Source organism: Hippocampus zosterae, chromosome 4, assembly GCF_025434085.1.
Source record: "Hippocampus zosterae strain Florida chromosome 4, ASM2543408v3, whole genome shotgun sequence".
NCBI lineage: Eukaryota > Metazoa > Chordata > Actinopteri > Syngnathiformes > Syngnathidae > Hippocampus > Hippocampus zosterae.
In genome coordinates this window covers 742,624-755,180 of record NC_067454.1, presented here as the reverse complement: position 1 = coordinate 755,180, position 12,557 = coordinate 742,624, and the positions used below count along the sequence as shown (strand labels likewise).

Genomic DNA, 12,557 nt, shown 5'->3' with positions numbered 1-12,557 from the left:
TAAGGCCGGCAGACGGAGACCGATCTTCAACAACTGAGATGAACACCTTCAACGAAAACGAGTTTGAAACGAAGTTTGACTCTCATGAACTCTCAGACGCCCTCCTGACCGTCGCGTTTTGAGTCCGAGACGGTGAACGTCGTTCGCCGTAAGGCCACAAAGAGACGACGTTTGGCCTCTCATCTGAGAAGGCTTCATCACTTGATGCAACAACCCTCCCCGAGGACGATTTCCACTCCAATTGGGAGCAACTGGTATCATTCTTTTGGGATGCAAAACGACAATCATTAAAATGTGATGAATGGTTGGGTGGGAAAGAAACCCCATCCCGTTGCAAATAGCCCTCAGCTGGCCAAAAGAGAAATGCGTCTGGACGTGTGTCTCCTTTCACCTTCACGCAAAAGGCCTCGCTCGCTTCTCTGTCACATCATCGGCCTTGTCCTGCATGATTATCGCCAGATCCTTGTCCTCTGAATGTATTTGCCGGATAAAAAAAAAAAACTCAAGTCGCGAGTAACTCTTGAGTCACTTCTCAATGACTATTTTTCATCAGCGCATGATCCACAACAGCAATGTGACAATTTCGACATTGCCCCAAATGATCACTTTGAGTAAAACAACAATCATGTCCATCGTTACGACTTTCGACATTCTGGATGGAGCACTCGTGAAACGTACACAACCGCTTACGCGGGCGCACGAGGCATTTTCTCAAGAATATCAAAAATATTCGGGAGACAGATGACTGCGCATGAGACAGATTTTATTCTGTTTATTTGTCGTCTGTGAAGTCAACTGATTGAAAGAGAGTCGAGCGGTCAAATTAATGTTCATTCTTAAAATGATTCAAGTTTACTGTATGTTGCATTCAAAGTACCCGGACAGTGAAAATGTAACTGTAAAAAAAAGTGACTTTTGAGTCGTGAACACGAGCAGCAAAACACAAATTGTATTTGGGGGGGGGGGGGGGGGTATTTTCAGTTGGTGCAGCTGCTCGTGAACACAAGACAACCAAGCAGGGATGTACATGCGCATGGCCCAGTCCAGGAGGGGGCCTTTCTTCAGGGTCAATTGCTTTCTCGGAGGCGTCTCATCTTGGTCATGAAGTCGTTGACGCACTTCACGTTGAGCGCGTTGCTCCACGAGCCGCCGCTTTTGAAATGCGAGCCCACGATGAGGCCGCTGGCGCCGAGGTAGCGGTCCACGTTGTCGTGAGTCACGCCGGAACCCACCAGGACCGGGAGACTCACTGCCTGCATTACATCTTGAGCGGGATGACAAAGCACAGGAAGGGAAGCTCGCCTTGTATCAAGTGGACAAAATGGAGGTTTTGTCAAGAGACTGCCTCTGGGCCGTGTTTTTTTTTTTTGGGGGGGGTGTGGGGAACGCCGCGGCCCATCAGCACGCTGTTACGCACCAGTGAGCTCTTTGGGGTCAGCCTGGGCTCCCGTGGACTTTCCGGTCAGGATGAGGCCGTCCGACAGAAAGAACTCTGCGGCTCGGGCCGTCTCGGCCAAGCTCACGTCCGACGTCAGAGCGTGAGAGCTGTGGTCAGAAGTCGCACGCAGTCAGCATTTTCGATTTATTGCTCGGCATTTGTAGAATTAGGGGGAGATTTATTCCTGCTTGTTTTTAGAGGTAAATTGATAGTACACTATTTGTCGTCATTTAAGAGGAATCACCTATGTTTCTTCTTGATGTCGGTGAGGACGAGGATGTCCTCGGCTCCGACGCTCTTGCGGTACCTCAGAAGTTCTCCGGCACAAGCGTTGACCAAACCCTCGTCGGCTACGTGTGAAAACACAAAGCCCTCCGCCCGGATGAAGTGGGCGCCTGACGCCACAAATATGACGACACAGGAGCATGCTGTTACCTCTACGGTCCAACACAATCTTGCTCTCGCGCGCTTGACTGACCACATTGCCATAGAATTCATCGTTTGCCGACTCAATCGAACCCGTATTAACTCGATGGACCGATTGATCGTGCTTGTAAATAACAGCTCAAGTGAGTGACTAGCGCTGAGCCGAGTTTGTCCGGATTTTTCCAGAATTGAGCTAGCGAACGGGATCACCTGATGCAAGAGCGACGGCGAGCGCCTGTCGGTTGGCGGCGGACAGAATCTGTACGCCGACGGGGATGGACGGACAGACATTCCTCACCGCCGCACACACAGATGTCATGCACGCGCTCACCTCGGGACCCGGTGACAGCGAGTACGGGACGTCGTGCATGTTCTCCACTATCACGCCGTCCTACAGAGGCAAAGGAAGAGTTATTGAGAGCAGGTTCACAAGATTGAATGAAAAGATAAAAAAAAAACTGGGATTCCAATACAAACAAAAAGTTGAAACGTAACACAAGCGTGACAAAATGTATACGGTGTATATAAATGTGAGTTCATCACGGGCACCCTTGTGAGGATGAAGCGGTTCAGAAAATGGATGGATGGATCATCTGATGTAAAGGCTGTTCATATGTTCCACTGTTACACGTTCTGCATACCAAGTGGCATGGATTTGTTGAACAGAAGCGTACAGAGGATAGACCCTTGGGGTACTCCGCACGTGATCAGTCCTTCCTCAGAGTGAAGAACACGAATGGACGGATTAGTATTTTGTGAGAGGGAACCTGCAGCTTACCAGTCCTGCGTTGCGGTATACGCTTGCCTCCCAACAGGCTTCCTCAATGATTTGGGACATTTTCAAGCATCCAAGTGGAGAGCCTGTCAAATGTTGGACATCATTTGTTTGCCCATAGGAAATCATGAAAATTGACCATGTTTAGTCCATGTTAGTTCCAGGGTCGCAAAAGGAACTGTGGTATGGTCATGCAATAAACACTATAATGCATATTTATTTCTATGGTCACGCTGAGACATTTCGGTACTTCATGTAATCAATCGGTGTTACCTGGTAAAGCCTTCACGTGGATCATTCCAATAACGACACATTTTAGACGTCCAAAGAGGTCTAACCACTTCATGTTTATCACTGTGTTGTGTGCAGCGGCCAAGGGAGCAAAGAACGGTTTTGTCACGTGGCCGTCTCATAGTTCACAGACGTTTTACTGACACCCAACTAACACGAGGCGCTTATGTTAACTTATAAACTTATGTTATTTTATTTTATTTTTTTCTGTGAGGAGCAGTTTTACTCATCAACGACTCACGGTTCTTAGAGGAGGCTGTTATTGAGAAAATGCGTGTGTTCTATCATTTTGGCTGAAAGTTCCACATACCGGGTACATGTTAATTGTGGGTGCATTGGCGAGAAAAAAATAGTTGTTGATGCAGTCTGAATAATTTCTAACTCTGGCAACAAAGGGGCCAACTTGACGACATATATGACGCTTGCTAAATGGGGGACAGACGCTTCATCTGGCAACCCGCGGCAGAAATTGGCGCTACGGCGGAAAAGCTAACCTCGTCAAATTTGGCTCTGCCGTCGTGAAAGAACCATCGCGCCTGCCGTGGCGACGAGCCACAATCCTCCCCGAGAGTCATCGAGCCGCATCGCCGCGCTTGTCACTCACATAACCGTCGTTTTTGTCTTAAACGGCACTGAAAGTGCACCGACTCGGCGCTTTGTTTACATCTGACAAACTAGCCACGCGGTGCCGGCTACTTCCGCCTCCTTAGCTCCGCCCACGCAGCTGTCACCCGAGCGTCACGCCTCCCTGCTTTAACCGGCCAAAATTCGCACCAAACGCCACTTTAGGAGTTCCTCGCTTCACTCCTCGAAACTTATCCCGAGCCAAAGTGTTCGTTTGCGGCTGTTGAGCGACCCGGCGGCGCGTTGCGAGGCGGAAGAAGGTCGTCGGGAGGCGGGGAAGAACACGTTTGAGCGCCAAGTTAAATCGCCTCCTCCCCGCTTGACCTGACCGAGGCGCGCCCGCCTGCCGCCCCGCTCATTGCGACCCGCCGCCGGCCTGCTGCCACCACGCTGACGCGGAGCTCCTCCGAGACGACGAAAGCCACCCATCGCCTCCTTCATCGATGCACTGACCGATTGATCCATCGATTCAGTTCATGCTCGACATTGATTGTGACCGCGAGTGAACTTCAAGAGCAGCATCTTGAGGTGAGTACAACGAGCTAATCCGGCTAAGTGTCGGATTTAAGCATTTGAACGAGAAAGAAAGGCCACGATAATAAACTGCAATGCTTTATCGGACTGTTTCTGATCTTTATTTGAGTTGGTTTTGATGTTATTTGTGCAAAATAGTCTGCGATGCAGCTGTGTCGGCCATCATGCTGAATCGAGCCAGATGTCCAAAGTTTGAGAACGAAAATGAACACGTTACCGGGACAAATGTGCACAATCGGGTCATTCCCTGGATAGTTTGACGTGTTTCGTGACACGATGCGGCGTTTGGTGAGCGCATGTGTCGCTTTGGGCTACTTTGGGCAACTCTAAACGTCGCCTGGCTTCTTTCTCGTTTGCCCGCCAGGACGAGTTGGGCTTTGTCAGCTGAGCGTGGGGGGTTGGGAGTGTGCTCGTGTTCTCTCTTAAAACTCCCCCCCAAAATAATTCGAAACCACTTTTCCTCGCAGGTTGACTCCCAAGAAGAATCACCAACCCCGGGACTAGAATGCTGGGAAGTCGGTGAGTGCTCATATGTTGTCGTCTCCCACTCATCGTCAGCGCCAAAGTTTAGCCTCCTCGGCTAGTTAGCTTGCGGCTAAAGCACTTTCGTCTCGTTTGTTGGAGCTCGCCAACGCGCCCCGTTCGCACTTTACTGACAACTTTGTGCCCTTCCGTGTCTATTCCTCTTGTCTTTCAGGGAAGTCACTGATCAAGAAGCCCGGTGTGTTGCTAGCGAGGCGGCCAACGTCAAGACGGCAAGGCCGAGGAAGAGGAAAGCAGATGTTGCCATTGTGAGTGGAGCCCCCTCTGTCTGTCTGTCCGTCTGTCTCTTTCTCTCTCTTAATCTGGAAAAAGACACATTTACACTTAGCGACACTCCAAGCGTGGAGTGTCAAACTGACCCGAATTGATTTGACTGCAGTATTTACAAGATCTGGATGAGGACGAGGCAGAGATGACCAAGAAGAAGCAGCGAGACTGTGAGGTAAAACCTTAAAACTGGAACACGAGTTTCTCGCGTAGAAGAATGCCCAATAAAAGATGGGGGAGAAAACTACTCAACAAATTGATTACGGGCTTTCCAGATCGTCATCATCAGATCATCTGTGCTGTGTGTTACGCATACAGCACATTTGACAATAAAGTTCTATCCAATCCAATCAAGCCCAAATTTGACGACGCACTTCCCATCCCGCTCCCCAAAGTAACATTTCCCACAGAGATCCATTGAATTTAAAATCACCTGGGCACTGGCCTCCCGCCACTGTGATAGTAAGTCAAAAATGGCAGGAACTATGCTCCTAAGATAATGCAAAGTATTTAATCAGATCCAGTAACGTAATACGCATGCCGATGTTAACTTTCCGCAGTCTTGCCATGGACACAAAATGGCTTCCGGGCCAAGTGGGTCCAGAGGCAACACCCGAGCTGGGATGACGGCAATATAAAAGGAGTGAGACGTTTCACACTCACCTTTCCGGCTATTTTGTTTGTTTAGGTCTGAGTGGAGCATTTGAGTAGATCGTCGTTAGCACGTTTCTGAGTTCCACTCAGCCCCGATGAATTCCAGCGACATGACAAGTCGACCATTTTACATAATTGCGGTTGATTGGGGATCAGGGCCGATCATGTGATTTTCAGTTGATCAGTATCGGCTGAAAGTCGTCAAGATTTTCATTTCTCTTCAGTCTTACATATCACCAATTGGCAAAATAATGCAGACTGAGAACAAAGACGAGTGGAATTTGTCATTTTATTTTTTTTGAATTTGAGCTTAACAAGAGAGGCTATAGAAAAAAAAATTTTTGCATCATCATTTAATGCTGCAAAAAGGTTTCCGTTTGCTTTGTTCGAGCTACTGCTGCGGTCAACTCGTATGAAAAGATCTCAAAAAAGACCACTGAGCCAATTTCTTGCGATCGTGACCTCCAAATGTCACATTTCCCCCTTGTGTTGTATCTGTGAAGGCGGCCTGGCGGCGTTCCGAGGAGGCTGCGTACGCAAGTCCCGCGCGCGGGTCCTCCACGCCGGATGGCAAAGACGAGCGCGAGCAGCAGATCACCTTGATCAACGCCGGCTTCCCGCACTACAACCTCGCCAATGTCTTCGCTACGCCCGTACATTGCGCGCCGCTGCCCGCGCTCTGGTCCGTACGCAACGTCGCAGCTGCACTACTGCGCACACACACAAACAAATGCATGTGCAACTTCTTGTAGTCGTCCTTCTGCTGAGCTTTTATGCCGCTAATATTCATTGTTGTGCTTCCTGTACTCTTTTGTGCTATTTTAGTACCATCGTGCTATACTTGACTTCTCACGGCACAACTTTTTTGCTACTTTTAGCAGCACTCCTCCTGTAGTACGACGACTTGTTCCGCCACGAGCGTTACCCCCTATTGTACTTTTTCAAAACCCCGTTGTACCACTTTTGATAGCACGAATGCTATTACTTCTTGTGCCAGTAACTCTTCTCTTTTCATACCATTCGATCCTCAAGCACTAATTCTATGACGCCTAACTCGCATAGAATTACTCTTTGTACTACTGCGTCTTATAGCCTTACAATTTGTACCACTACTATTTCTTACGGCACTACTTAGTTTTCGAACCCCTTGTGCTACTCGTCCTTATATTACTTCTTTTACGACTACTTGTCCCACAACTAGGGCGGCCCGGTAGTCCAGTGGTTAGCACGTTGGCTTCACAGTGCAGAGGTACCGGGTTCGATTCCAGCTCCGGCCTCCCTGTGTGGAGTTTGCATGTTCTACCCCGGGCCTGCGTGGGTTTTCTCCGGGTGCTCCGGTTTCCTCCCACATTCCAAAAATATGCATGGCAGGCTGATTGGATGCTCTAAATCAGGGGTGTCCAAACTTTTTGCCAAGGGGGCCAGATTTTATGTGGTAAAATGTCGGGGGGCCGACCTTGGCTGACATTCTTAACATTGAACAACAATATTGTTCAACACATTTTAGTAAGCCAGTCTGTTTCACATTTCCATTTTTATTTTAATTTCAACAATCTTAAGAATTTCTTTTGGTTCATTTGAAACAGGAATTTGAAATATGACATCAGTCAATATAAACACGGAGTGATGTCTTGTTAACTCGTGAGTGATGCCCTCTAGTTTCTAAATGTTATTACTCATTTAGTGAATGCTATTACTCATTTAGCCACTAGAGGGAAGCAGTACTCTATGAAACATCACTCACCAGTCTACGAGACCTCAGTCAATGCAACACGTGTTCCATTGCGCCCAACCTGCGGGCCAGACGGCACTGATTTTATGACGGGGGCCGAGGGCCAGATGAAATTCGACCGCGGGCCGGATTTGGCCCGCGGGCCGGACTTTGGACATGCTGCTCTAAATTGTCCCTAGGTGTGAGTGTGAGCGTGGATGGTTGTTCGTTTCTGTGTGCCCTGCGATTGGCTGGCAACCGATTCAGGGTGTCCCCCGCCTACTGCCCGGAGACGGCTGGGATGGGCTCCAGCACCCCCCGCGACCCTCGTGAGGATCAAGCGGTACGGAAGATGAATGAATGAATGTCCCACAAATGCTTGTACCATGACTACAAGTTGTCATCCTGCGACTGCCGCTTCTGCCGAGTCATCCTAAGCTGTGTTTTGTCCCGCGCGTTTGCGTTCAGCTGGGCGAGCAAGGACGTGGTGTGGAACAACATGCTGGCCAAGGATAAGACGTACACGCGCAACGTCAACATGATGGCCAAACATCCTCACCTGCAGCCCAAGATGAGAGCCGTGCTTCTCGACTGGCTCATGGAGGTGACCGCGGGCGGGCCGGCTTGTTTCATTGGGCGGGGTGGGGTGGGGTGGGGGGCTTATGTTCCAAACAAAGGCCAAATTCATACAAAGCTATTTTTTCAAGTTTGTCGTCGCTGTGAAGAAATGGGAGACAATCATGTAATGTCACCTGAGGAACCGAGAAGAAGAGCCTTGCTATGACCCCGAGCATGCTTGTTTCATGTTAATTGTCAGTTCGCTCTGAAACGGATCCATAACGCCGAAGGGAGATTTGAACACATATTTTTGGCTAGCTTCATGCTATATTAGCACCGTCAATATCCTCACAGTCAGTAACGGCGGACTTGTTCACTGCGGTACCGTGATAAATTGTCGCTCGATCGCACTGCGAAATGTTTGAAATACTTGACGGCGTTTTTTTTTTTTTTTTACTCTGGAGGTGAGCGAGGTGTACAAGCTTCACCGCGAGACGTACCACCTGGCTCAGGACTACTTTGACCGCTTCATGGCCACGCAGACCAACGTCTTCAAGTCCACGCTGCAGCTCATCGGAATCAGCTGCCTTTTCATCGCAGCCAAAGTCGAAGTAGGCGCCGCATCGTCTCGCGCTCGCAGTGGTCCTTCGGTATTCCGTCCGCTCAGGCCGAGGAACGCGTTACTCTGTCTTTTGACACCAGCCAAAAGTTGCTGCATCCTCAAGCAGTACTTGTAATACTTGTCGTCCTTCCACCGACACACACGACTTCTTTGTCAATTCTGACTTCAAATGTGATTCGTATCAGCCGCTATGATTTGAGGAGTTGTTTTTTTCGCGTCTGGATTGCGCTTGAGGGCTCGTGATGTGAAGATGGCTCCAAGAACTGATCCCCTTTGCCCGGGCAGGAGATGTACCCTCCCAAAGTGCACCAGTTTGCCTACGTGACGGACGAAGCCTGCACCGAGGACGAGATCCTCAGCATGGAGGTCATCATCATGAAGGCGAGTGGCTCGGCCGCCGCGCGTTGCCACGTCTGGGCCCGAGCTTGATGTTTTTTTGTCGTCGCCGCCGCCATCAGGAGCTGAAGTGGAGCCTGAGCCCGCAGACGCCCGTCTCCTGGCTCAACGTCTACATGCAGGTGGCCTACCTCGAGGAGTCGGACCAGCTGCTCATCCCCAAATATCCGCAGGCCACCTTTACGCACATCGCCGAGGTGAGACCTTTCGTTTTTGAATCGGCGTGTTTGATGCGATAGCTGGGTCCAAGCGTCCTTGGACGTGTGGTGCTTAGGGAGTTTTTCGGTGCGTCCGTGCACCGCTACCGGCACATTTATTAGCAAGGTGACTCTTCAGCATCACATTTGAAGGATATTTTCGCCGTTTCAAAACACACAGGACTGCCCGTGTCACTGGCATAGCCTCTGCGTTATAAACTCAAGCCACCCCAATCTGTACTCGGACAGTTGCTAAGAAGGTAGAAGTTCAAAAGCTAGCCCTCTTAGCATTAGCCAATGTTAATTAAAACGAGGCTTCGAAGCTGCCGATACCGATCGTCCATGAGTGTGTGTGATCAGCCGATTTCATTCATTCATTCATTTTCCGAGCCGCTTGATCCTCACTAGGGTCGCGGGGGGTGCTGGAGCCTATCCCAGCTGTCTTCGGGCAGTAGGCGGGGGACACCCTGAATCGGTTGCCAGCCAATCGCAGGGCACACAGAAACGAACAACCATTCGCTCTCACACTCACACCTAGGGACAATTTAGAGTGTTCAATCAGCCTGCCACGCATGTTTTTGGAATGTGGGAGGAAACCGGAGCACCCGGAGAAAACCCACGCAGGCCCGGGGAGAACATGCAGACTCCACACAGGGAGGCCGAAGCTGGAATCGAACCCGGTACCTCTGTACTGTGAAGCCGACGTGCTAACCACTGGACTACCGGGCCGCCCCAGCCGATACCAAACAACTACCATTTTTTTTTTCATCGATTAATCACTTCATTTTTTTTTTCAATTAATCCGATTTAAAAAAAAAACAACATTTGTTAAATTTCTATCCCTTTATTATTCAAAAAAATAGCTTCAAATAGAAGTTGCAGAAAAGGCACACTTTATCATTGAGTCACTGTCATTGAGACTTTTTGTGTGTGTGTGTGTGTGTGTGTGCGTGCGCATTTTGCATGTGCAGCTCCTGGATGTGTGCATGCTCGACATGCGCTGCCTGGAGTTCTCCAACGGCGTCTTGGCCGCCTCGGCCCTCTTCCACTTCTCGTCTCTGGAGCTGGTGGAGAACGTGTCGGGTACGTCAAAGCCACCTCATCCTGGCCCCCGCTCCCTGGCTAACCGCCGCCCTTTGGTTTTGGCGTAGCCTTAAAAAGGGCGGAGCTGGAGGAATGCGTGCGGTGGATGGTGCCGTTCGCCGTGGCGCTGCGCGAGTCGGGCGGCTCGCCCATGAAGACCTTCTCCGGCGTGGCTGCCGAAGACGCGCACAACATCCAGACGCATGCCCCCTACCTGACGTGGCTGGTAAGTGCGCCTCCACTCAAGCGGAGCGCTCTGTACGATCCGGCAGCGTGAATAGCAAGCCGACGACACGCGTCTATCGACGCCAGAAATAGTCAGCGGTGATGTTCAGGTGCCATTCAGAGCAGTCCGGATAGCTGCCGCAAATATAAGCGCTGTGTCAAATAAACGCCAGCAATATTGAACGACTGCATTAGGCATGGTGCCATTTAGCATTTTGAGAGTTTTGTTTTCAAAAGTCAGCGTTTCAGTAACCGCTCATACAGCCAACCACCGGTCAGGCTAAGGGGACACAACGCCATTGGTTGTCTACTTAGCGCCCTTCGGACAACATGAGTAGCCCGTGGGTCCGTTGTGAAAATGGCTCTGCAGTGATTGGACGCTGACTTACTAGGAATTAAAACAAGTGGTTCACATGGTGCACGTTTCTCCTGCAGCAAATATTCTGCTGAAAAATAAGATTGCGCTCAATGGGGAAAAATGCTATTTTTGTTTCGCCTAATCCTGAAAAAAATCATTTTAGTTTTAATATTGTGATTCCGCGATCTTTTAAATGAGAGAAAAATAATTCCCTGTAGTACAAATATTATCATTGAAAATGCATAAACAAAAAAAACAGCACAGTTGATCCGGAAAATTCGTAAGAATGGGCTTCTGTTCGGCATATGGGTGATACCTCGGTTGACGCGCCCCGTGTCCTTTTGCGGCTCAGGAGAAGGCGGCGTCTTACCGGGACGCGGACTTGGAGCCTCATCGCGGCTGCCAGGTACCGTCCGGCGTCCTCACGCCGCCTCTTAGCATTGAGAAGACGGACGAACACCCCAAAGAGGCCACCGCCGCGCTACAAGTGCCCCCCAGGATGCGTGCGGCCGAATGGACGCTGGCCCCGTAGAATCTATTTTTTTTTTATGTTGGCTTGGGGAGAATGGAATTTCTCCTTTTTAAGGAATCTTTTGGGACTGGCTGCCACATTTTTTTGTGTTTTTGTGCCAGTCACAGGACATCTTTTATTTAATGCAAGCGTCTTTTTAAGAAAATAAACAAAAAAAAAAAAGGCCAGGGGGGGGCCAACGGACTGTTCCTGGAGTCTGGAAGACTCCGTGCTGCTACACAGACGGGCTTTGTATCGTATGTGTGTGTGGGTGTGTGTGTGTGTGTGTGTGTGTGTCAAATATACAGGAGGGACCATATTCACTTGGCAAACAAAGTAGCTGAGTAGGTCATGCTTCAGAAGCAAAAAGCTGAAAGATGGGCTTTGGGTTGTCTGTGTGACATCAGCAAGTCGCAACAGAGAGAGTGGGAGGTCACCCTCAAGCCCACGATCCTCACCCTTGACGTGAGCGACTCGATTATTTTGATTGTATTTAACAAGAACTTTTAGCTTCCCACCCTGAACGTAACCACCACCCCAAAATGTCTTGGGGACTGTTTTTTTTAATTTTTTATTTTTTTGGGGGGGTGGGGGATGAAATGCTGCTACATATTTTTCATTAAAGATGTTTCTTAAGATGCTTGTGTGGTACTTGCGTTGTGAGCCGCCATCACATGGACTCACGCGTGGGCGTGGCGTCCGATGATGGGTAATTCTGTCTCCCCCTTATGGCCGTCGAATGCATTGCAGACGGAGGATTTGCTTATTTTGCGCACCCGCCACAGGAGTAGTGCTTCCTTCAAATGAAAAGTATTGGAATGTAAGTACAAAATAACGTCGGAATATATCATGTAGCAATAAGAGGTAATCCCAATTATGAATGTGGAAAAAATAATTTCACTTTGAAATGTATTCTCGCAGTAGTCCTCATAAAATAAGAGTCAGGTTTGTGTTAGAAATTAAAAAAAAAACAAGCCCAATATAGCAATGATTATTACATTTTTATTTGTATGTATAAATAATATTCAAAATTTACATTCTGAATTGCACCACCACAGTGTTAATTTAAAAAAAAAACTAAAAGCAACGTTGTGACATGCGGCTTGATCATAAGGACTAAAATTTAAAAAAATACAATTTTAGTGTTGTAATACAAAAATCCGATAATCATTGAATCAAATAGACAGCTATGAATAAGGATACATTTTAAATTACGACTTGATTTTTATACAGAAGATTTGTTGACAGGGAGTCATACCACCTCACTATGATTTAAGACGAATGAATTTATATTCTCAAGTCAAACCTAAAAGCGTATTTGTGACGTGATTGCCTGCTTCCCTC

The 12,557-nt window shown here is 48.7% G+C and overlaps 2 protein-coding genes across 4 annotated transcripts; one reads left to right on the top strand and one right to left on the bottom strand.

Moving 5' to 3' along the window:
- Window positions 1–755: 755 nt before the first annotated feature.
- On the bottom strand, window positions 756–3,297 carry zgc:162297 (uncharacterized protein LOC555865 homolog). 3 transcript variants are annotated; one of them, XM_052062796.1, is made up of 7 exons: window positions 2,913–3,297; window positions 2,643–2,725; window positions 2,196–2,255; window positions 2,075–2,123; window positions 1,683–1,833; window positions 1,418–1,545; window positions 756–1,264 (listed from the first exon to the last, which is right to left on the bottom strand). In XM_052062796.1, exons 1-7 carry the CDS (start codon window positions 2,983–2,985, stop codon window positions 1,068–1,070), a joined length of 741 nt encoding a protein of 246 aa, XP_051918756.1. In that variant the 5' UTR covers window positions 2,986–3,297; the 3' UTR covers window positions 756–1,067. The 3 variants fall into 3 exon arrangements, with proteins under 3 accessions (XP_051918756.1, XP_051918755.1, XP_051918757.1); XM_052062795.1 differs by having other exon boundaries at window positions 2,075–2,255; window positions 2,913–3,288; XM_052062797.1 differs by having other exon boundaries at window positions 1,136–1,302; window positions 2,075–2,255; window positions 2,913–3,296.
- A 384-nt stretch (window positions 3,298–3,681) lies between these two features.
- Window positions 3,682–11,849, top strand: ccne1 (cyclin E1). Its single transcript, XM_052062712.1, has 12 exons — window positions 3,682–4,082; window positions 4,556–4,607; window positions 4,786–4,879; window positions 5,011–5,073; window positions 6,056–6,234; window positions 7,732–7,867; window positions 8,286–8,432; window positions 8,729–8,824; window positions 8,902–9,036; window positions 10,008–10,119; window positions 10,188–10,345; window positions 11,055–11,849. The coding sequence occupies exons 2-12, from the start codon at window positions 4,594–4,596 to the stop codon at window positions 11,232–11,234; spliced, it is 1,314 nt and encodes a 437-aa protein (XP_051918672.1). The 5' UTR covers window positions 3,682–4,082; window positions 4,556–4,593; the 3' UTR covers window positions 11,235–11,849.
- Window positions 11,850–12,557: the final 708 nt, after the last annotated feature.

Bases quoted from the DNA above. Each gene is read 5' to 3' on its own strand.
- zgc:162297 (XM_052062795.1), bottom strand. From the start codon at position 2,985: ATGAAGTGGTTAGACCTCTTTGGACGTCTAAAATGTGTCGTTATTGGA. The intron at 1,834-2,074 runs GTGATCCCGTTC...TTGTGGCGTCAG, and splicing joins CGCCGTCGCTCTTGCATCAG to GCGCCCACTTCATCCGGGCG. The intron at 1,546-1,682 runs GTGATTCCTCTT...TTCTGACCACAG, and splicing joins GACATCAAGAAGAAACATAG to CTCTCACGCTCTGACGTCGG.
- ccne1 (XM_052062712.1), top strand. The intron at 5,074-6,055 runs GTAAAACCTTAA...GTATCTGTGAAG, and splicing joins AGAAGCAGCGAGACTGTGAG to GCGGCCTGGCGGCGTTCCGA. The intron at 8,433-8,728 runs GTAGGCGCCGCA...TTGCCCGGGCAG, and splicing joins TCATCGCAGCCAAAGTCGAA to GAGATGTACCCTCCCAAAGT.